The following is a 23,864-nucleotide window of genomic DNA, read 5'->3' as shown; positions in this document are numbered from 1 at the left end:
TTTGAACCACCGACTTCTCGGTTAGCAGCCAAGCGGTTAACCACTGTTCCACCAGGGCCTCTTTGGTTTAAGCCAGGGGGTACTTATTTAAGAGAAGAAGCTCAGCTGAATCTCTTGAGGGCCTAGAGCTGGAACCACTCTTGGGATCTAAAGCAGCTTTTCTCTTTGCCTCATGTGGCCTGTCTCTGCTTCTCTCGGCACTTGAGCTTTCTTCCCCTCTTTAGGCAGGCTTCCTCTGCAGGGGCCTGGCAAGGCTCCGCTGACTAATACCCCGTCCCCTGGATCTACATCCAGTGCTTGTAGCCACCCAGCTATAGTCCCTGTGTCCTGATTCCAGATCCTTGGAAGCTGATGTTGTTTGGCCTGTTAGCTCTGGCCTGGTCAAAGGTGTTGTTGCATAATGGCGAGGTTGGTGGTTGTAAGAGCTTACCCCTGCGGTTAAGATCACCCTTGTAAAGTGGAATTAGGCTCTCCGAAGGAGTCAGAGGGGCCAGAACGTCTTCCTAGAGGTGGTGCTGCTCTGACCTCTAGAATAAATTAGGATGGCCAGGCAGAGGAGGCAGATGGAGGAGGCAGTGCTCATAATAAGCATGGGGCCTTGGCATCTTTGTGACGGGTGTAGGGAGAGATGGGACTGAGGAGGAAGGCAAGAGTCAGGTTGCCGAGAGTTGTGTTCTCTGCTAAGGAATTTCAGTATTGGCTTAATGACACTGGGGAGTTCCTGAAGGATTTGTAGCGGGGGTAACATGATCGGATTGTGTTTTAGAAAGGCACCTTGGGGGCAGTGTGACCCATGGTGGGGGAAGGGGGGGACTAGTATGAGCTCTGGTGGCAAAACAAGGCAGAGAGACCATTTAGAAGACTCAGCTTCAGTGAGAAATGAGGAAGGGCTGAGCGAGGGCAGTCAGTGTTTGGAGCGGAACGGTGTGATGAAAGTGAGGGTGATTAAGGTGATATAATCCACGAGACAGGGAGAAGCCAAGGACGTGTCAGTTGTAACTGGAATTTAGGAAGAATGAGAGGGTTTTTTTTGGTGGTGGTTTTTGGTTGTTATTTTGGGATAGGATGGTAGAAGGTGTAAGCTTTGGATGTGTATTGAAATGTTAGACATAGCCAAGTGGTAGACGCATTGGTAGGCAGGCTGCTGATAAGATGGATTGCTAATTTCAGGGTAGGAGGAAGGTAAGAGTAAAGGGGCAGATGGCCGAATTTAAAAGTAGTAGAGTTATTACTGGTGTTCCCGACGATTTCACAGCTATATGCTGCTGATCTACTTACAATTCTTATCAGTTGGCAGAAAAATATATATATATTCATAAATTTTTAATTTAAGAAAAGTTATAAAAATTTATAAAAAGTTATAGAGCTATAGAAATCAGGTTTCAAAAGGGCTCTAGTGAATTCAAAGGGTTTAGACCAAAGCATGAGGGCGCTGAATTTGGTTTATATTTGTTTTTGCTCATCTTTGTATTCTGATTTTTTTTTCCTAAAATGAACATGTATTGCTTTTAATCATCATAAAGGTCATTTTAAATTTCAAAAGTGTCCTTTTTTTTTTTTTTTTCCTGATTCTCCTGCTGAACTGTGTGCTCCTGGGGTGAGTGGGGATAGGGTGGGGGAGGTACTGTGATTGTTCACTGTGAACTTAGTACTTAACACAAAGGCAGGAACTCAGGAAGACTGGATGCTGTAAATGGTGGTTGAACTGAATTGGACAGAAATTTAATCTAACCCCTCTCAGAGAGGATGAGAGTCAGTGCTATTTAAACAATCTACAACGAAAGAAATTCCCGCTTTTCTCAGTTAACTTATCTCATCATATTAAGGACTGAGCCTCATTCTATGGACTTGGCCACTCTTTTGCCTTTGTTTTGCCGTCAGGATTTGCTGAGTTTTATTTTGTTCCTGAAATCTTGCCACATCGGCCCCACTTTCTTACTTAAATGTGTTTCTGATATTATTTCTAAAAGCATTAGTGATCTCCTTGGGAGCCAAGTGGCTCAATTCTGTTTCCTGTCCTTTGTTTATAATATTAGGTTTTTAGAGGAATGGATCAAAGTGGCTTCAAGCTGCAGTTATTATTTTGCCTTCTGGTCTGTTTGACTGAACCAAAGGATGGCAGCTGTGAGAACTGCATTGCTGTATGAATCAGCTGTCAGTTTTAAATTTGCATACTTGTTTTCTCTTTGTGTATTCCACTGAATGCCTACTGTGTGCAAGAGGCTGTGCACTCTGCTTTTGTGGAAATAAAGATGAATAAGGAGTAACTCTTGACACCTAGGAGCTGATTTCCTAGAAAAGGCACCATCATGCATACATGCCCACCGTACAAGGAGGTTAATGAGTATAACTGGAGTCAGATAAAGAGCAATTGTTATGCTAACACTGACTCATTGTAGGTGCTGCCTCTGATGTATAATGCTAATGATGCTATAATAGATGTGTTTTAAAATGTCTCATTTACAGTTACCAAAGCAATATATAACTGCTTTCGTGAAATTTTCCTGCAAACCTTTTGCAAAAAACAAAACAAAAAGAAACTGTTGCCATCAAGTTGATTCTGACTCATAGTGACCCTATAAGACCGAGTAGAACTGCCAGGTCGGGTTTCCAAGGAGCAATTGGTGGGTTGAAACTGCTGACCTTTTGGTTAGCAGCCAAGCTTTTAACTGCTGTACCACCAAGGCTCCTTGCTTTGCAGGTTCCTTCAAATTTAAAATTTTGTTAGTGACTTAATGTTAATTATTGTTATTAGTCATAGCAACCTCAGCTCTGGTTTGTCAATGTTCTTTTAAATCGTGCAACAAAACTGTTTCATCTGTGCTACTTTGAAAACTTTGAATTTTATGGGAGACCACCAGAGGCTTTATTTCCATTTATATTGCATCTTTTTTAGTTAATATTACTGTGGAATAGCTTTGCAGTGTTGCTGTTTTGATTTCGACTAGTGGGATGACCATGCATTTCACCAGGGTGTGCCTTTTGGTCTAGCTGTGTCTGTGTGGGATGGCAAATGGTTTAGGGAATGCTGGCCTTGACATTCGCCAGCACTGATGATGTTAACGTGGTAGGAGGCTTGTAATTTAAGGTTGGTGACGGGTAAGCTAGTTATATTTAAATGTTAGGGTACAGATGGCCATTTTAAGTTGCTATAGGATGTTTATGCTGTACTTTTTTTTGGATTTTGAGGAATTTTTGAAATGATATTTTTGATATTTTATATGGTATTTTAAGACTGAAGAAGATGCCAGTAAATTAGAGTACATTGAAGTATAGATAGTAATTTTGGAAGTTTTTTGAGATGAGAGTAGGGGGAAGAGGAATGATTGCAATTATATATTTTTTTTCTTGTATGGACAAACAGCTGGCAAGAGCTGGGCAGCCCTGGAGTTCCTAGTAGCAGCTCCTGAGCTAGTGGCTAGGTCATTTCAGCCCCTTAGATAGAGGGACCCTGCTTTAGTGGCTTCCCCAGCCTCTCTGGGTCCATGCAATTTCATTTTGTAGATTGCTTTCACCAAGTTAGAGAGAAAGGTTAGGTTTTACATAAGAATGAAGATCTCTAAGTGAGGTATATGGTTGTTAGTTGCCATGGAGTCATAATACTTACTATATGTTGGGCAGAGTCCCTGCATGGTGCAAAAGGCTAATGTGCTTGACTAACCAAGCAGTTCAGCCTCGGATGAAAGGCCCCACAATTAATGTACGAAAAATTCGCCATTGAAAACCGTGTGGCGCACAGTTCTACTCTGACACACATGGGGTCACCATGAGTTGGAATCAAATCTATGGCAGCAGGTCTATATGTTGGACACTGTGCTTGGTGTTCATGTTAGTTAGGGATCTTGGTTGTTGGCCATGAAGGAAGGATGCAGACTCACAGAACTGTAGAGGTTGGAAGACCAGGAAGGATACAGACTTAGGAGATAGATAGGACCAAGGAAAGGCCATTGCTGGGCAGCAGAATCCATAGCAGATAGCAGAAGTCATGCTGCAGAAGACCCTGGTCTTCATGCTGTGGCTAAGATGAGTGATAACCTCCAGCCATCATCATCACTCAAGATTCAAGTATCTGATTGGTTGCACATAAGCCATGTGCCCACCTCCTGCCTGTCTTGGGGTGGAGAGAGAGAGAATCTATCTCCTTTGGATTCTCCAAAGAGAGTTGGGCATTGCTGCTTACAAGATTATATACAACTGAAGACTCCCTAAAATTGAGATTAGGCCCAAATAATAATACAATACAAACCCTATACTGGATAGCATTCTCCATTAAAAAAAGATAAATATTTACTGTGGCTCTCCCTTTTAGCTGCCCAACTTTCACATATATCCTTCTTACCATACTCATGCTTAGGAAAAGAAAATGTCCCTGTTGAACATAATGTGACTGTCCCCTTTGTGAAAGAGAGCGGTTGCCTCCTCCTTGGAGCTTCTGCTGTCTGAGATCTTCTTTGTCTTCCATGCCCATCTGAGATGAGCATTGGGGAAGATGCCCTTGGTGAGGGCTGCAATACTTTGGCACTGCTTTTGTTCTTATGATTTAGAGGTCTTGGGATTGATGGCCTTAAGGATTAAGCAGTTGCAAGCCATTGTCAGCCAGACTTCTTTGGCAGTGTAGCTCCCTTAAAAATGTAGTTAGCTTTTAGGGTTTATTTGATTCCATGGACTCGTAACCTAAACCAGAGAAACTGCCACGTCCCAAGGTTTTGGACTTAGAACCTGGTCAGAGAATTTGTCTCTTGGCAGTTGGACCTGGAGTTTTGTGCTGCAGGTTGCCTTAGCTCTCAGGGTTAATAGAATTTACCTGGGGAAAGTAAGAAGCATTAGAGTGGGTTGGTACCCCTAATGTGCTGTACCTTCAAGGCGGGAGTGCTTATTTATGCCTTTTCTGCAAAGGCTGTATAGATGCAAAACAGAAGGTGTTTGGGATAGGTCACAGCTCTTCTGCATCTTCCACCTCCAGGCAATGACTCCTCTGAGTGCCGTATGTTCTCTCTGTCCTTTCAGGCAGGGTGGTTTCACAGCCAGCACATCTTGTCTTGTAGACCCTTAAGAAGTAGACAACACATACTCTGGCATCCTGAATTTTTCTCAAATTCCCAGATGTTACAGGCACAGGCTCTAAGTCTTAATGTATCACAGGCCATGGTTTAATCAGCCATTTCACTTTTAAATATCAAAGGTGACCATCTTGCCAATCCAAGGCAGCAGGTCCTCCTGCTCTCCACCCTGTGGCCTCAGCTCAGCCAGTCCATGCTTTCTAGTACGTCACTTGTAGCACTTCACTTCCTGGTACCAGTCTCTTTTATTAGGTAAGATGCTTTCTGTTGCAAATAATAGAAAATCCAAATGAAATAGCTTAAACAATAAAGAGAAATAATTGGCTTACGTGACTGAAAACTTGAGCGATGTGGGGCGGGCTTCAAGTGCAATTTGATTCAGAGGTTTATGATGTCGTTAGGATTCCAGTACCAATTCTGTGTTATTTTCTTGCCCTGACTTGCTCCATGTGTTGTTGTCTTTCTCCTCAGAATAGCTCCCCTCAAAGATGGCTGCAGCAGTTCCAAGTATCATATTTGCAAGTTACACCACCCAGAGGTAGAGAGAAACTTTATCCCAATATTCTAAGCAAAAGTCCCAGGCTCAGTCACATGCCTAGCCCTGAATCAATTACTTGGCTAGGAGATGGGAATATGTTAACTGTCTTAGTCTAGATCACATGCTATATTCCTGGAGTATGTGGTAGAATCAGCTTTCCTAGAACAACATGAATCCCATGGGGGCTCTTGGGAACAGTGAAGGTAGATATATATATGTGACAGCCAAAAAGGATCCTCCATGCTCTACATAGATCTCATTGAATTCTCCCCATAACTCCATGTGAATTCTTCAAATGGCTTATGGAAATGTTGAGTTAGCAGGCGATTATGGAATTTGTTACTGTGGTAAGCATAGCTCCTTCAGAGAAAAACAAATCAATTTCATTGACTAATTGAAACACTTCATCTCACATATTTTGGATATGTTATCAGGAGGGACCAGTCCCTGGAGAAGGACATCATGCTTGGTAAAGTAGATGGTTGGCAAACAAGAGGAATACCCTCAACAAGATGGATTGACACAGTGGCTGCAACAGTGGGTTCAAGCATAACAAGGATTGTGAGGATGGCTCAGGACCGGGCAGTGTTTCATTCTGTTGTACACAGGGTCACTGTGAGTCGGAACCAACTCAATGGCACTTAACAACTGCAACAACAATTGAAACACTAATTTCACTAAGATGGCGAAATGAACCAAACCAAGGTTGGAGATGGTGGTCACAGTATGGGAAAACAGTTCATTTGCAGGAAGATATGGAAGTGTACCCCATGCCATCTTTTAGGTTTTCCATTAAAAATGGAAAACCTTGGGAATGAGGGAGGGTGTCACTATTTCCTCCCCCAAAGTACTTAGATCCATAGATAGATAAAAACAAAACACTGTGGTTGAATGACTAGACTGAATGAATGCTGGTGTCACCTTTTCAGTTTGGTTTATTTTTGCATTTTGGTTTGCAAAAGTTATGTTTCCAGAGTTTTTCATTTTTGCCATTTGCCTGTAACTCAGTATTTATTTTATCTCTCCCCCGACACCCCTTCAGATTATAAAGTTAGGGTCAAAAACCAAACCCTGTGCCGTCGAGTCGATTCTGACTCATAGCGACTCTACAGGGCAGAGTAGAGCTGCCCCATAGGGTTTCCAAGAAGCAGCTGGTGGATTCAAACTTCTGACCTTTTTGGTTAGCAGCCGAGCTCGTGACCACTGAGCCACCAGGGCTCCTTAAAGTTAGAAGTGTAAAAATAATACAAACTTGCTTGAAATTTAAGCTTGGAAAGATGGTGAGGCACACTACAGGGGAAGTCAGCACAACTGGACTAAACCAAAGCTAAGAATTTTCCTGAATACAGTCAAACACTTTGAGGGACAGAGTAGCAGGGGTAGGGGTCTGGGGACCATGCTTTCAGGGGACCCCTAGGTCAATTGGCATAACAAAGTTTATTAAGACAATATTCTGCATCTTACTTTTGTAAGTGGCGTCTGTGGTCTTAAAAGCTTGCAAGTGGCCATCTAAGATGCATCAATTGGTCCCAACCACCTGGAGTAAAGGAGAATGAAGAACACCAAAGACACAAGGAAAGTATCAGCCCAGGGGACAAAAAGGGCCACATAAACCAGAGACTTCATCAGCCTGAGACCAGAAGAACTAGATGGTACCCGGCTACCACCAGTGACTGCCGTGACAAGGGAACACAACAGAGAGTCCCTGATGGAGCAGGAGATAGGTGGGGTGCAGAACTCAAATTCTAGTAAGAAGACCTGACTTAATGGTCTGACTGAGACTGGAGGAACCCCAGAAAGCATGGCCCCTGGATTCTCTATCAGCCCAGAACTAAAACAATTTCTGAGGCCAACTCTTCAGACAGGAATTAGACTGGACTGTGGGACATAAAGTGATACTCATGAGGAGTGTGCCTCTTAGCTCAAATAGATACAAGAGACTAAACGGACAGCTTCTGTCTGGAGGTGAGATGGGAAGGTAGAGAGGGTTAGGAGCTGGTTGAATGGACATGGGGGTGGAAAGGAGGACTGTGTTGTCACAATATGGGGAGAACAGTTAGGGTCACATAACAATGTATGTATGAATTTTTGTATGGAAAAAAAAAAAGATGGTGAGGCAGGTTTAATTTTAAAGAAAGACTGGCTGCTTAATTATTGTTACCTGCAGCGAATCCATGTTGTCTTTCTGCAGCTGTTTCTATAAATAGACTTTATATACAGAAATCCACCCTGGGGCAAAGAGTTCCCATTCAACCTCCTTGCTTAATTTAAATTGCTGGTTTGAGGTGGTTATTTTTGAAACTCTTCTCAGGTTGACTTCCCCTTTAATCCCTAAACCTTCTTCCACCATCTGCCAAATTATATGTAATGCATGGCGACTATAGTGCTTTTGACACTGTGTGAGTCTGAGAACTTGAAATTTGATTTAAATGGTAATTTATTGTGACAAAGGTTGGGTACTGACTTTCCTGTTACTGTGCAAGTCTTGCCATGGACTTTGGCGTTGGACCAGCTGTATCCCTGACTTCTTTTGCACCTCCAGGGAATGGCAAGTACCTGTCTTAAGGCCGCTATTGTTAGATTTTAGTGATATCTGTGGACTTTCTTCCAGGTGTAGGTGGCATGAAATTAAAAAAATATATATGTGTGACAAAAAAGTACTCTGTTTTTATTTTTTAAAGTATTAAACACTTCCTTATGTATGTGATGGTTTTTGTTTATGGGACAACATCTTGGTTTTATCTTGGCCTTTCTGTTTTGACTTTTTGGATCATATTTTACATTTTTTTCCCTAAAAAATAGGGTCAGAAATAAAGAATGTGTCTATGAATTCACACAAATTTCTAGTAATTAATAGTAAAAAATTACTTAATTGCTAGCGCTTCCCAGTTCTGTCTAAAACAGCTCAACTAACTGTAGCTTCTGTTGCCTCTAAGAGACCTATTGGATGTCCTAGACTAGAGTAGGAGGGCAGTTATTTAAATTGTTAAGATTTACAAGCAGACAAACCTTTATAAGATATAGTATGCTTGGATGACTTTAATGAAAGACTCAAATGCATCTCCTCTCCCTCCAGCATTACCTGTTGCCGTCGAGTTGATTCTGACTCATAGTGACCAAGTAGGACACAGTAGAACTGCTCCATAGGGTTTCCAAGGAGTGGCTGGTGGATTTAAACTGCCAACCTTTTGGAAAACGGCCTGAGCGCATAACCTCTGTGCCACCAGGGCTCCAAGTATTGGGGGCATGAATATACTGAAGTATTTATTTGTACCCTGAAGTGTTAATGCAGTATGACTTCTGCTTTGGATACATTTACAGGAAATGGCTCTGGTGAATTTGGTTCCTCATCTTGATAACATTAGAAAAGGTGACACACACACACACTTCCCTGTGTGCATATATTTGAAAGAATTTTAATACTCTTGACAACAATTAGATTTGAAGCCTTGGAGATTTAACATTCCACTGTTGGGTGGCCACCTTACACATTGGTAATGGGGTAAAATGCTGCCTTTGTAGTGTGCCTGTGTTTCTACTTGGTAGACTTTCTCTTTCAGCCAAAGGTAAACTATAGTATTTCTGGTCTATTCGTTGAATGTTAATTTGATTTTACTGTCATAGTGGCATGTCTGTTGGAATGATAATTAAGAACATTGAAGTCACTCTTGACAGGTTACTCTTGACAGGTTATATTATATAGGCAACCTCTGATTTACAAGTAGGTTGTGTTCTTTTCTTTCTAAGGTAGTTTTGAAGGCTTGTAATGAAAATATCCCCCATAGATGCCGTGCTGTAAGTGATGATTGAGTTCTTTAACACAGAATGGTGCATAGTCTTCAGTAACTATAAGCAAGTTTCTTCATCTGTCTGAATTTACATTTCCTTATCTTAAAATGGGGGTAATGATAACAGTTCCTACCTTATAGAGTTACTGTGAGGATTAAATTATTTAATGCATGTAATGTTCTTGGAATAGTTTCTGATATCTGGCAAGTGCTTAGTAAATGGTAGCAGCATCATTTTTGTAGCATTATTTCTTGGGAAAATGCATTCTGAATTTCATCCTGGAATGCTGGTAGAAGATCGTCCTGGGGGAAGGAACTTCATAGAGATTCAAGTCTAACATTGGGACACAAAGGATGGTAGAAAGGAGTAGGGTAGTTTCTCTTGCTGAAGTTTTGCTACTTCTGGTTCGGGAAAGAGGATGGGCTAAAGAAGAATAGAGACTAGGCTTCCTAGTGGCTCTCTCTGTAGGGGCACTTTGCCTAGGAAAACTAGCTGGGAGGGAGGTTCATTTGTGTTGGTGTGTTGGCACATGAGGCTTCTAGTTGCTTGGCGGTGACTGCAGCCATGTCTTTGGGCCATGGGGAGGGGGAGGTTGTGACATTTCGTAAGGCAAGTGAAGGCCATTTGGAGCTACCAGTGTTAACATTTCTCCAGTGATGATAAAAACACAGCATTAAATAATTTTGCTCATTTAAATTTACCTCTTTTTTTCTCTTCCACGGCAGGAGACTATGGCCAAAATGGAGGTGAAAACGTCACTTCTGGACAATATGATTGGTGTTGGAGATATGGTTCTTTTAGAACCTCTCAATGAGGAGACTTTCATCAATAACCTCAAGAAGCGTTTTGACCATAGTGAAATCTATGTGAGTATACACTGAAGGTCACCTGTAGTATCTAAGATAGACTTTGTATTTTGGACCCTAGAGTTGGCTTTTCTTCTTCAGACTCTTCTCTCTTACTTCATTAACATTCAGAGGTATTTGTTTATACCCTCAGAAAGAGTTTTGAGTGTTTGATGATTTGGCACATGAGTAATACTGATTATAGAGTCAGGTGAGTTTGCTTTCCAAATGTCATTTGTAGAGTGCTGCCTGTATGCAGAGTACTGTACTGGATGCTGGGGACGTTCTAAAGCAAGCAGAATACTTCAGTTCATGCCCTCTGAGGAATATATGTTGAGAAGGAATTTTGAAATGTATAGACATCTTCTTGGATGCCTTCATAAGATTAGAAAAGTCTGATTATTGAGAAGCCACTGATTAAAATGCAATGCAGTGAACTGTCAAAAAGGACATGAACCATCTTGACGTTTGTAGTTAGTAGGGACAGGAGCAAATTACCACATAAGAATATGTGTTTCATCTCTGAAGATTGGAGAATGTCATGTCCTGCTGTAAGAAAGTATGATGTCATATACAAAAATGAAAACATACAAATATATACATTAATAATGGAGATTTTTCTGTTGTAAAAATTCTTGATAAAGGATTATATAGTGTTACTGTAACTATCAAGTTCCCTAAGTATATTTAAAATGTGAGTATAAGTACGTTTGCATACAGCTTTTCAGGCTTTGCATAAAGTATAGAAATTTGCATTTGTGGAAATCAAGATGTGTTGTTAATTAAACTAAGAAAATGGGACATTGAGTCCCTGTTTCAGGGGCTGAGAAGGAAACAGGATGAAGTGGATAGAGATAGTTTTAATAGATTTTGCCTTATTTCTGAGTTCTCTTTCTGCCTTTTTACAGTGTACATCTGTGCCTCGAGAAGAGTTGAATTGGAACATGTTTTATATTTTTCTGTCTATCAGTGTGGGCGTTACAGGAGGAAATACACATAAATAAAAGGGGGAGGTTGTAACTGATACAAAGTAGAATCGATAATAACCTTTATGAAAGTATTATATCTTTAAAAACTACGTGCAAAACTATATTCTTTATCTCATATGTAGCTTTCCTTTCCAGATAGTTAACCGTGTTTCAAGAATAATTTTGAGTATTTAATTTCTTTGTGAAATATTTGTCATCATCTAGGAATTGAACTGTTCATCCTTCTTGGTTTGTACTGTTGGAGGTGGGGGAAGGTTGACAGGAACATGGTATTTGTGAATACTGTTTTGGGAGTATTAATTTATCACTGGCCACTAAACTGAGGTGTAGTTACAGTTTAGAGATGCAGTTATTTAAGATGCTGAGTCAAATGGAAAAGGTATATAAACTGCTGTTGCGGAGCAGGGAAATGGTATTGTTTGGTTTGGCAGTGAGGCTGGGTGTCAGCTTACCTCAAGTATAGCAGTTCAGCAGTTCAGCTTTCAGGTGGGAAAGGCTGACAGTTCTGCAGCTTTAATTGAAAGTATGGTCTGATAGCAAATAAGAGACAGACTTTAAACCCTGGTCTTTGAGATGGAGATAGGAGGAATCAGTTATATCGTAGTTAATGTTACTGATCGTTTTTCTTTTTGGCTTTGAGAAGTACAGTTCACTTTTAGATGAATTGAAAATAGGATGGAGAGTAGAACATTACATGCATTCAAATACCTGATTTGTTGTGACGACTGGAAAGAAAACAATCCCCTTTTTAACCAAATGCCAAGTGTTAACATTCACGAGTCTCTAGCAGACGAAATGTCTGGGCTTTAGTCCTACCTAATTTTATTTCCTAAACCATTTTAAGAATGCCCTTTCTGCTATAAAACAAAAGCAGAAAATTGCTTTCTGCTTCCAGATAGTCATATCGATTAACATTTTCCATGATGCTTTAAGACTGCCATTTCCATAAGATGTATGCCTTCATTTCATAATCTTGAAAACCCATCATGTTGGAGGATTGAGCATTCTCTATTTTAAGTGAAAAAAAGCAGGTTGTAGAGTAATGTGTACATATAGCGTGATCTTAATTTTTTTTTTTTAAATGGAGGGGAGGTGATTTTATGAACGTATACATATGTTTGTGTTTATTTTTTATGCACATAGAGAAAGGCATGTTGACTTTGGGGGATGGAATGTGGGATGGGGAGGATTACTCTTTAGACCTCTGTATCATATGATTCATTAAGACAAGGATGTATTGCTTTTATAATTAAAAAAAAAATTAAGATAAATTTAATTACCAGACCCCCCCACCCCCACCCCCACCCCAACCCCACACATCATGTAAGACCACCCTTGGGAAATCTCTTTCTGGTTTTAATTCTGACAGCACTCCTTGTTTGCTTTTGTTCATAGTTGCTGCAAAATTGTTTCGCTTGATGCCGAAGGCTAAGTTAATATGACACAAAACATTTTACTTTCTTTTACTTCATTTTTCAGTTCTTTCACAGGTAATGAATTTCCTGCAAGGTACAGTTTTTAATTTTTTTAAAATTCTTTTTTGTGGTTTCATAGCTTTCTCTTATACTGTGAAAGTGGATGACTACTTAGAATGATCCATCATGCCAGCATATTGAAATATTTGTTTATTCAGAAGTCATGGCTGATAAGGGCCAGTGAACAGATGGACCCTTGGCCCAGACCTTTGAACTCTGGCTATGCCCATAGCCTCAGAAGCCTCGTATGTGAGTGAACTCAGAGTCAGGGGGCCTTGTTCTTCTATCCTGCCATCCATCTACCTCCTGCATGTCTAGAAATAAGAATCAGTCCCTGCCTTCACAGAACTCTCATGAGGGGTTGCTTGCCTCGGGATGTGAGTCCTCAGCTCTGTAGAGCAGTTACAACCCCTGGTGATCCTGTCGTACTGAACCTGAAGCTCTGGGTAGAAGAAGGCTTTTTGGAGCTAGTCAGGAGTGTCAGTTGTGATAGGTTGTGTTTGCTGCAAGTAACAGACACCCAACCCAATCTGGTTTAAACAATAAAAGGAGATTTATTTACTTGTGTACCCCCAAGTCCAGAAGTAATTAGCTTTCAGAGCTGGTTTGATTTTGTGACTCACTGATGTCACCAAGGACTTCATTTCTTTGTGTCCGTCTGCTATGCCTTCTGTGGTTGTTGTCTTCATTCTGAGACTTCATAGTGGTAAAGCAGCTGTAGCATTTCAGGATTTGTGTTCATACACCATCCCATCCAGAGGAGGGAGGATGCTTCGACCCTAGCAATTCTCAGAGTCCTGAGAGTCACCTTGGGTAGGCCACTTACATCACATGCCCACCTCAAACCAGTGACTGTGGCCAGGTGACTGGAATGAACTGAGTGCCTGAAGAATGATGTCTTACCCTAGAGTTGGGGTTGGGTCAGCTTTTTCCAAAGTAGATGAGTGTGCGGGACAGGAGTGAATACCCAACCAAATATATCTGCTAGGAAGGGGAAAAAGGGAATGGATGCTGAGGATGCCACCAAATGTAAAGCCCTCACAGGTTTGGTAGGGAATTCTGTAATGAGGTGGCTGCACTGACGTTCACCTCTCACTTAGACGTTGTGCCCCATGGAAAGTTTTTATCACTTGGGTCCCAGGCTTCAAGTGCACCCAAAGACATCTTCTCAAACTTTCTTCCTGAAGAATTCCTAATGGCAGAGAATAGTAAATAGGTGTCCCAGGGAGCCTAGAGGCATGGTTGAAGTCAATCCATTTTAGGGAAATTTTTTTGAAATCTTAGTTTCCGAAGTAATTAAAAGTTTTATTCTCTTCTGTAATGCGTATGGGTTGGGTTTGTTTTAATCTAATATGCTCCTTCCAGTCCTTCTTTGAGTAAAATGGATGCTCCTGAATATTTGCTGTTTGTTTTGAGGAGGGGTCACACATGTGTTTGAAAAGCACAATCATAGCCCTGTTTGTGGCCGAGCAGAGTGTAAGTGGTCTCTAAATCTGGAACAGTTCTAGATATTGATGGGGTCTTTGTAGTAAGGGCCTAGGGTTGTTCAGTTGGAGATGGAGGAGGATCAGGTGAGATGAGACAAAAGTTGGATTGATAGGGTAACCTTCAGGATCAGAGACTGTTCTGCTTTCATTCCTCCCTCTTGGCGCAGAGTACAGTTCAAGCTGTGAGCAGCTGCAGGACATGCTCTTTGGTGTAGCAGTCTCTGGGGTCTGGGGGGTGGGAAATGCTCATCATGACATTCCTGAGTGCTGCTCTTCTGTATCCTTTCTGTCCTTTGTCAGATCTTCTTCTGGCCTCCCCAGGCCAGATGGAATGGTGGCAGGATTTCATGTGGACTTTTATTGTAACGTAGGAGAGACAGAGCTGAGATCCAGCCAGACATGAGTCTGTTTTTAGGATGGCTGGTCAGGACTGTGGTTCTGTTCAGGAACAAGAAAACTACAATTTAGGCAAAAACAAAGCCCAGGAAAAATCTGGAAACTAAAGAAGCAAGGTGTCTATTCTTTGACAAGTATTTTTGGTGCTTACAAGTGAATTTAGTTTGTTTTCTGTCTGAATTGTCAGGTTGGGCATCATCCAAATATAGAGGTCCCAATTAGTCCAGTTTTAGGATCTCATGCTCAACTAATTGTAGTTGTGTTACTGCTTCAAAAGTCAAGTAAAAATTGTTTGATTTTTAGAACTTAGCTCTAAAATTAGGATCCCTGTAGGATGAGATCAAGTACTTTTTATGAAAGATACTCAAATATAAGTACCATGGATTTTGTTTAAAATATTGCAAAGGAAATGAAAATAATACCAGATAACAAGTATATATTTATTTGAAGTTTCGAAAAGTCCTGACCACATGGCTGTAGCGTATATTCCTGGGAATTTGGCATAAATGGTGCGTTAGTTTTCTCGTGCTGCAAAACAAATTACCACAAACTTTGTGGCTGAAAACAGTGCACATTTATTTGTTTCCGTGGGTCTGGAGTCTGGCCATGGCTTAGCTAAATCCTTTGCTCATGGTCCCACCAGACTGCATGCAGCCAAGGTGAAAACTGAGCACCCTCCAAGGTGCAGCTTTAAATTTTAAAAAACTTTTAAATTTTGTCCCATACTGTGAAAGTGGGTGACCGCTTAGAATGATCCATCATGCCAGCATATTGAACAATCATTTGTATATTCAGAAGTCATGGCTGATAAGGGCCAGGGAATGGACGGCATCATCTGAGGCTCGGTGATTTCCCAGACTCATGTGGTTGTTGGCAGACAGGGCCAGAGTTCAAACGTCCAATTTAGTGCTATTCCTGCTACCCAGCTGTTCCCCAAATTAAAAAAAAAAAAAAAATTCTTTAGAAGTCTTTGTTTTTTTAAAAAAGAAATTACAAAAGTAATATATGTTTTTGAAAAATAATTCACGTAGTACAGATATTCATAACAAAAATGTGAAGTTTTCTTTCCTCAGTACCCTCTACCCCAGTCCCATTCCGTTGAAGTAATAGTGGTTGATGGAGTGGTGTGTTATTTTCCAGATTATGTTAGTGTGATTAAAAACAATTTTTTGTTCTAGAGTTGGAGTTAGGAGGAGGCTCTTCGTTCTGTAAATGGGTGAGCCTTTACTCAGAGAACCTAGGCCTGAGAAAGTTTGAATGAAACAAGAGCCATTTTTATTTTACCCCCAAGTTCCTTAAACCAAGTGCTGAAGAGCGGCCTCGTCCCTGATCTGTTGGAATAAAATGCCTAGACTTGATTACGTATGAGTGGTTCGCTGGGAGCAGCACTCAGCCCGCTCAGCTCATTGAAAGGGTAGACTGTAAAGGTACACATAGACAAGTTGTGTGTATTTTCAAGAGTATGGCTTTGTTGTTTGGAATGGAGACACAGCATTAGAAGGCTAGATAAAGCTGGTGAAAAATAGCAAATTATGAGGCTTAAGAGAAATGTTGTGTCTAATTTCTGAGCGTGGTCTGTCTCTTGGACAGTTTTATGATACTTTTCAAAGCAGTTATTTTGGGCAATAACTTGGGAGTTTCACCCCTTGTAAGCTCTCTTGAAACTTTTGGTGATTAGAATATTTCTTTCTTTTTGAGCTTTCAAAGTTGGCACACATTTTATGCATTTACCAAGTTTAGAGAGTTGTTCCATTATGCAGTTACTATATAGTACTTGAAATATTTGTATAATATTTATAATGTATTAATTTAAATATTTTGATCGAAGCCATATCTAAAGTTGGAGTTGGGGGAAGAATAAGGCCTGATGGAGCATCTACATCTTTCGGAGGCAGTGTGGTGGGTACTGAGAAGGAAAGACCTGAGCTGCAGACCTGGCTCTGTCATTTACTGTCTGTGAGACCTGGGGCAAGCCCTTTACCTCCTTGGAGGTTCTGTTTTTTCATTAGTAAAATTATAAATGATAACAGCAAACATTTATTAAGTGTTTACTGTGTACTAGGTGCTGCTCCAAGCACTTCATATGTATTAGTTCATTTAATTTTACTATAGTCCTATGAAGAGCCTTGGTGGCGTAGTGGTTAAGCGCTCAGCTGTTAACCAAAATGTCAGTATTTCGAATCCACTAGCCGCTCCTGGGAAACCCTATGGGGCAGTTCTGTTCTATAGGGTCGCTATGAGTTGGAACCGACTTGACAGCACCTAACAGCAACAATAACAATAGTCCTATGAGCTGTAGGTTTTAAAATTATCTTCTGTCTTAGGCTGGGTTCTCTAGAGAAGCAAAACCAGTAAAGTGTATAAATATATATATATATAGAGAGATTATATCAAGGAAACAGCTCACATGATTGTAGAGGCTAGAATGTCCCAAGTCCGTGGATCAGGGTAGAGGCCTCTCCCAAGTCACACAGCTGCAGAAGCTGGCAAGCCCAAGATCGGCAGGTCGGAGAGCAGGGCTCCCACTCACAGGCTGTGCAGATCGACGAATCCCAGGTTCGGCAGATAAGCTGACAGCTCAAGTCCAAAGAACGGGAGATGAGACGACAGGAAGCAGCCGCAGGATCCAGAGAGAGCAAAAACCCAGAATGTCTGCTTATATACAGATGTGGGCCACACCCCCAAGGAGACTACCTTTCATCTGATTGGCTACTCACAGTATATTCAATCATGGGAGTGATTACATTAAAACACAGAGAATCATGGCCCAGCCAAGTTGACACACAATCTTAACCATCACATCTTTATTTTACATATGTGGAAACTGAGGCTCAGAGAGGTTAAGTAACTTGTCCAAGCTTACACAGCTAGCAGGTGATGTAGCCAGAATTCACATCTAGGCAGTCTGGCTCCAGAGTCCATGCTCTTCATAATAGTCTGTTGACTTTACATAGCTGCTGTGAGGATCAAATGATACCACAAATATGAAAGCCTTTTCAGTTTACAAAGAGCTGTTCAAAATAATTGGTATGATGATGAAGAACATGTAGGTTTGGAACAAGGCAATCTCACAACAACTGGACAAATAGTGAAATGATAGTCAATATTCATACCATCTGTTGACATCCTTTATGCAATAACATGTACTAGTGTGACATAGAACAGGTATGTTCAGTTCTAAAGTCGTAGGTGATCATTTACATGGTGCCCACAGTCAAAGGAAAGTGATAGCCACCATGAAGATGATTTTTCCCTTTCTGAAAGGCCAGAGAAGAGCTTGGGAGAAGGTTGTTTGCAGCCATGTTCACTGGATGGCAGGTGATCTACAGCTACACAGAGTCCTTCCCCTTTATGAGCACAAGGCAGAGGAGAAGGAGGAGGAAGCAATTCAGCACAAGGGACATGTGACAAATTCACGTGGCCAATTGAGGCCAATTCAGCCCTTTCCTGTACACATTCATCTGTTTCTGCTGCTACAGCTAACAGTACAGATAAATTCTATTGATAATCCTAATTCCTAAAAAGAGGCTATTTTGTTTATCAAACTCTATTTGTATTTAGAAGGGGTAGAGTGTGAGATACAATATGGCCTATTGGGAAAGACATGGGCTTTCAGACAGGCAAACCTGATCTTGTATCTTGACCATTCATAACCACCGTGACCACTAAGTAGTTGAGGATTGGTTCTCCCATCCATAAAATAAACCAAAAAACCAAACTAGTTGCCATTGAGTCGATTTTAACTCATGGTGCCCCTATGTATGTCAGAGTAGAACTATGCTCCCCAGGGTTTTCATGGCTGTGACCTTTCGGAAGTAGTTTGCCAGGCCTTTCTTCTGAGGTATCTCTGGGTGGACTTGAACTGCCAACCTTTTGGTTAGGAGCTGAACACTTAACCATTTGTGCCACCCAGGTGGTCTCATCCATAAAATAGTTATCATGATACTTACCTTGTTGAGTGTGTAGTAGGAGCATCTTAGTCAGGTGACTGGCACATAGTAAGAATGGAATACCATGACCATCTGAAAAACTTGGAAGCCCAGAATGACTTTTCCTGAAGGTTTTAGAAACTGAGATTTTCTTGTGAGTAGAATCTTTTCCTTTTTCCCTTCTCTGCCTTACTCTTTCCCTCTCCTCCCTTCTTCATTGGCGTTCATTGTACAGATTGTATTTTTGCTGTACTACTGCTTTCAATTAATCACATAATATTTTTAAGACTTGTGACAGTAGTATACCTACAACAGGACCACTCTGAACCTTAGTTAAGAGAGTTTTGTTAAATCTGGAGAATATTTGGAAAATATTTACCACATTACAGAATTTATCTCAATGAAACCAAAAAGCAAACCGTATCATTGCTGTCGAGTCCATTCCGACTCATAGTGACCCTGTAGGACACAGTAGAACACTGCTGGTGGATTTGAACTGCCAACCTTTTGGTTAGCAGCTGAGCCACCAGAGTTCCTATCTCAATGAAGAGATGGTAATATTGTATTATCCTGCTCTAAAATGAAAGCTACCCTAGGTGATATTTTTAGCCAGTGTTTCAGTGTGGCATAGAACTCATATATAGTTCTTTAATTCATAGTCTGAAATGATTGGCAGCACAGTAAGGAAAGATTATAATATGACGGTGGTTTAGACATGTCTTGAACTGGACTAAGAGTGACCGTGCCTGACAAGCTTGCTGCCCCCTTTAGCAGCCATGGTTTGCACAGCAGCACCCACTGGTCTACACATGTGTTCCTGATGTAAGGCCACAGCATAGATAAAAAGATGAACGAGGTAAATTCTTTCTCTCAAATTTTGAATTGAGAAATGCTGAAAAAATAAAATATCAACAGAAGCAGATGCTGGCGGTTATGATGCAGAGAGAGACCATGATGGGCATGTGCAAGCAGAAACTATAAGTAAGAATCTTGGAGGTAGACCAGCTGTGGAGTACATAGTGAGAAAACCGGTTAGTAGCAAGTCCAGAAGAAGCAGAAACATGGGTAGGCGATGAGTCATGTTAATATTGGAACTGGGGAGGAAAACTTTATAAAGTTGACCTGCTGAGGTTCATCGAGCTGCCTGGACCCATTATCATCACTGGGTCCCAGCTTTTCCTGAAGCTCAGTGATTGGTTCCTCGAGGGCTTCTGGGTGTCTTTATTATTACAGCAAAACTTTCATTGCTTGGTGTAACTTGAGAGCATCTCTTGTGGCGTGCAGCTGAAAAAGCCTGACCAAATAATGGTTCTCTGTCCTAGTATCACAGACTTTGATGCAGAGCCTGGGCATGAAACACCGCCTCTGCCGTTGAACTACTTGCAAAACTGTCTTTGCCTTCAGTTTCTTCCTTTGTAAAAACAGGAGTAATAATTGCACTTATTTCATAGACTTGTTATGAGGACTCAATGAGTTACTAAATGTGTAAGCAGCATAAAGTAAATATTTGATAACTTTTGCCTGTTATTAGTCGTAGTAAGGAGCCCAGGTGGCGCAGTGCTTAAAAAGTTCAGGCTGCTCACCAGAAGGTCAGCAATTTGAATCCATCAGCCGCTGCTTGGAAACCCCATGGGGTAGGGACAGTTCTTCTCTGTCCTATAGGGTCGCTATGACTCGGAATTGACTCAACGGCAGCGGGTTTGATTTTTTTTTTTTTAATTAGTAGTAGTGTATATGTATAGTGCATATTTACCTCAAATATATATTTCTCAGATCGGGGATGTGGAGTGTACACATTGAATTGGATATTTTAATATCTATGTATATTAGACTAGATTTTTTTCTTTTAAGATATAAGACCCAGATAGAAACCTAAATCTATTATTGATCTTCCCCTTGTAATTTCATGTAGGCATGTTTGCACGATTTTGAACTGCACCAAAAAACAACCAAAGGGCTAAATTAAGACAAAGGCCCTCTTTAAGGGAGTTTGGGAAATCTTACGGATGTCTAATTAAAAACACTGTGGCACGTAAAGTCTTAATATCTTGTGATCAAGTTCCCAGGATCCGAGACCCAAGAGGAGGATAGATTCCTTGTCATGAAGTGAATACTATGCTGTCATTTCCCAAGATTCCCACTAGCTTATCTTGTATAGTCGTTTTCTCAGTATCTCAGACATTTATTATTAGTTTCATTGAGACATTACTTATGTGCTCATTTAATAACTCTTTAATTCCCTGTATACAGAGACCCTATTTTAAGAGTCTTCAACACATTGGCATTATAGGAACTCATCAATAAATTTAGCCAAGGTATTAATCTATTTGCTGTAGGATTTTAAGACATGATTTGGCTATTTACGGTGACCATCAGGTTCCAACAGAGCCAAACTCTGAGTTTCTATGATCGTAATAGGTCATATTTATGGAATGCTTGCTGTGTGTCAGGTGCTTTGCTTAGTGCTTTGTGCAAACAATGTTAGTCAATCCTCAGAATTAGATGAGAGTGAAATTAGTATCATTCCCTTTGTACAGGGGAGGAAACCGGGATTTGGAGACATTAAGAAACATGTTCATGCAGTTGGTAACGGCCCTGACTGAATTGGAACCCAGTCTTAAGATTTGAGTTCTTTACTCAGACTCTATGTTATACCCTATTATAATGCTTCAAATATATTTGAAATACCGTGTAAATCTTGGCTCCAAATTATCAGGCGAGGTTTTCCAGTTTGCTACCTCTCATGAAATCCCTCATTCTTTATTTGTTCTGACGAATCTGTGTAATGAATAATCCAATTTTTCTAGCCTCCTCTCTGTCCCCACTTTTTTGTTGTTTATTAAAATAAAAACTGGTTGGATTTAGATATGCTGATTGTTAAACTAATCTAATAATGACTCTTCTCCTCTCCAGTGAACATCCTATTTTTTTGTCCTCTTTTTGGTGCCAGACTTAAGACAAGTAACTTACACTTGGTTATTTTTGCTTCCTTTTTACTTTAACCATTCCCAGTTTGGCTTGTACTTCTACTGCCTGCACCAGCTGCCCAGATGACCTGCTCGTGTCCAGGTGGCCTGTGCTGTCCCTGTGGTTTCCTCATCTGTTCTGCAGCCTTTGATGTAGTTGCTCCTTGACTCCATTTGCTCAAATTTCTTCTTTGTTGTAATGGTTCGTTCTTTTGTGATCAGTTCTCCAGTCTGCTTTGCTGACTACTCCCTTGACTCACTCTCACATGAAGACCCTCGGGCCTCCTCTAACTCTCTCATCTACTCCCCAGCCTCAGTTGTCCCCTGTATGTCAGTAACCTCCAAATCTATGCTCTGATTGTTCCCTTGAGTTCCAGTCTTAACTCTTCCTGTTATTTGCTATGGTTGTGTTTTTAGAAGACCTAGTATCAATCACTTCCGTCTTACCCTTGAACTCCGCTATCTTGTCCCTCCTTTTCACTTGGCTGTTTACATTGTTGGTGGTGTCATTTTCAGAGTTTAGAACCAGTTTCTTCATCTAACCGTCTCACACGTTAACTTGCACTTAAAAACTGCCTTCAGATAATTCCAAATTTTCATGGAATCTAAACTTTCTGGAGCCATTAAGGCTGTATGAACCCCTGGAACTACTGCCTGAGATAATCTTTAAACCTTAAACCAAAAATATCCCTGGAAGTCTTCTTTAAACTAAACAGTAGATTAGTTTAATTAGTAAAAAATGTGTGCCTTGAGCATTGTGTTCTTTTGAAGGACTATCTATATGGGATCAAATTGACAGCAGTAGTCGGAAGATCAGATAGGAAGCTTACAGATGGCAGAGAGTTTATGTTAATGAGGGAGGAACACTTCAGAAAAGGAGAGTGAGAATGGTTGCACAACTTGAAGATCATAATCAGTGCCACTGAACTGTACATGTAGAAATTGTCAAATTGGTGTATGTTTTGCTATGTGTATGTATTCAACAACAATTAAAATATATATATACCAAAAGTAAACAAACAAGCAAACAAAAAAAAAACTGCATTCGGACTGAAACTCAGACTGAAACTCAGGCTGTCTACACTTTGATCCCAGACTCACTTCTTAGACTGTTACTCATAGGATGTTTTTGCTCTAGGCAAGCTTTGCCTTCCCTGTGTCTGAAGAGTGGTTAGGTAGGTTTTTGTGCTGTTGTCCCTGTTATAATTAATGCCTTCCCCTTAGTTTTCCAGCCAGTGTTTCCTAGATGTCAGTCATTTTTAAACAGTCTTAATAATTTTGCCACATGGCTGCCACCTGTCTTATTTTTACTTAGTGTTTTTTTCATTAAATCAACATCAGCCTAGCAAGGCTACCTACTTGGCTTTGTTCTAATTATAGAGATCTGTGAAGTCATGAATTTGATGTGCAATTCATACTTTAAAAAAATGCAGTTTGTAGGAAACACTTCTCTTAGTAAAGTACAAAACAAAAAACAAACAACAACAACAGCAACAGACGGGATTCAGCTGTCACCCGCAACCATCTCATATGCTGGTGGAACATTGCATTCCGAGAGTCGCACCCATCCTTTTAGACCCACACAAGTCCTCCCTCTTCCCTGGGCCTTTCACAGACCTCCACCGTTCACGGTAACCTTTCTTTCATATAAGCCCAAAGCACTCATTTAGGCAGTAAGATAATAAGACTAATGACTCATTTAGCCAAGAATCACTTAAATCCTATTTCATTTTTTAAAAAAAGTGTCTAGAGTAGTTAACTGTTAAATTTCCTGTTTTACTGTATGGAAGTCTAGCCTCCTAAGCTATATTATAAGTTCCTGGGGGATACGCACCATGGGGACTTCTTATATTTCCCACTGTGCCTAACATAATGTTTTTCATGAAGAGAACTCTAAATAAATTCATTCCTTGCTTGCAAAATGTCTGTAACCATTGTGTAGCCAGGGGATGTTGTTGTTTTTACCCGAGTACTGGCCCATCGTAGATTTAAACTGTTAATACTTTAGAGGTGAAATTCACATGACTTAGAACTCTTTATGTTCCATTGTTACAGGCATTAAGACAAATCTATCAGAGATAGAGGGCTCTTACAACTTCTTTAATATTTCTTTGATGTCATTTTATGCGAAATAATTAGTGTTAAGAAAGATATAGAGGCAGAAGTCTTGCCTTCTATGTGGGAGGTCGAGGTTCGATTCTCAGCCAATGCACCTCACGCGCAGCCATCACCCGTGTGCCGTTAGAAGATTGTGTGTTGCTGTGATGCTGAACAGGTTTCAGTGCAGCCTCCAGACTAAGACGGGCTAGCAAGAAAGGCTTGGCTATCTATTTCTGAAAACCAGCCAACAAAAACCCTGTGCATAACAATGGTCAGATCTGCAACCCATC

The 23,864-nt window shown here is 40.7% G+C and overlaps 1 protein-coding gene across 1 annotated transcript in view; it reads left to right on the top strand.

The window, feature by feature from the left end:
- Positions 1 to 23,864, top strand: part of MYO1B (myosin IB) — a 200,428-nt gene that overhangs the window by 33,182 nt on the left and 143,382 nt on the right. Inside the window, exon 2 of the mRNA XM_004385602.2 lies at positions 10,113 to 10,253. Coding sequence (XP_004385659.1) covers positions 10,119 to 10,253 — 135 coding nt within the window. The 5' untranslated portion in view covers positions 10,113 to 10,118. The remainder of the gene's footprint in view (positions 1 to 10,112; positions 10,254 to 23,864) is intronic.

Source organism: Trichechus manatus, unplaced genomic scaffold (assembly GCF_000243295.1).
Source record: "Trichechus manatus latirostris isolate Lorelei unplaced genomic scaffold, TriManLat1.0 scaffold00142, whole genome shotgun sequence".
NCBI lineage: Eukaryota > Metazoa > Chordata > Mammalia > Sirenia > Trichechidae > Trichechus > Trichechus manatus.
This window is presented reverse-complemented; position numbering and strand designations above follow the sequence as displayed.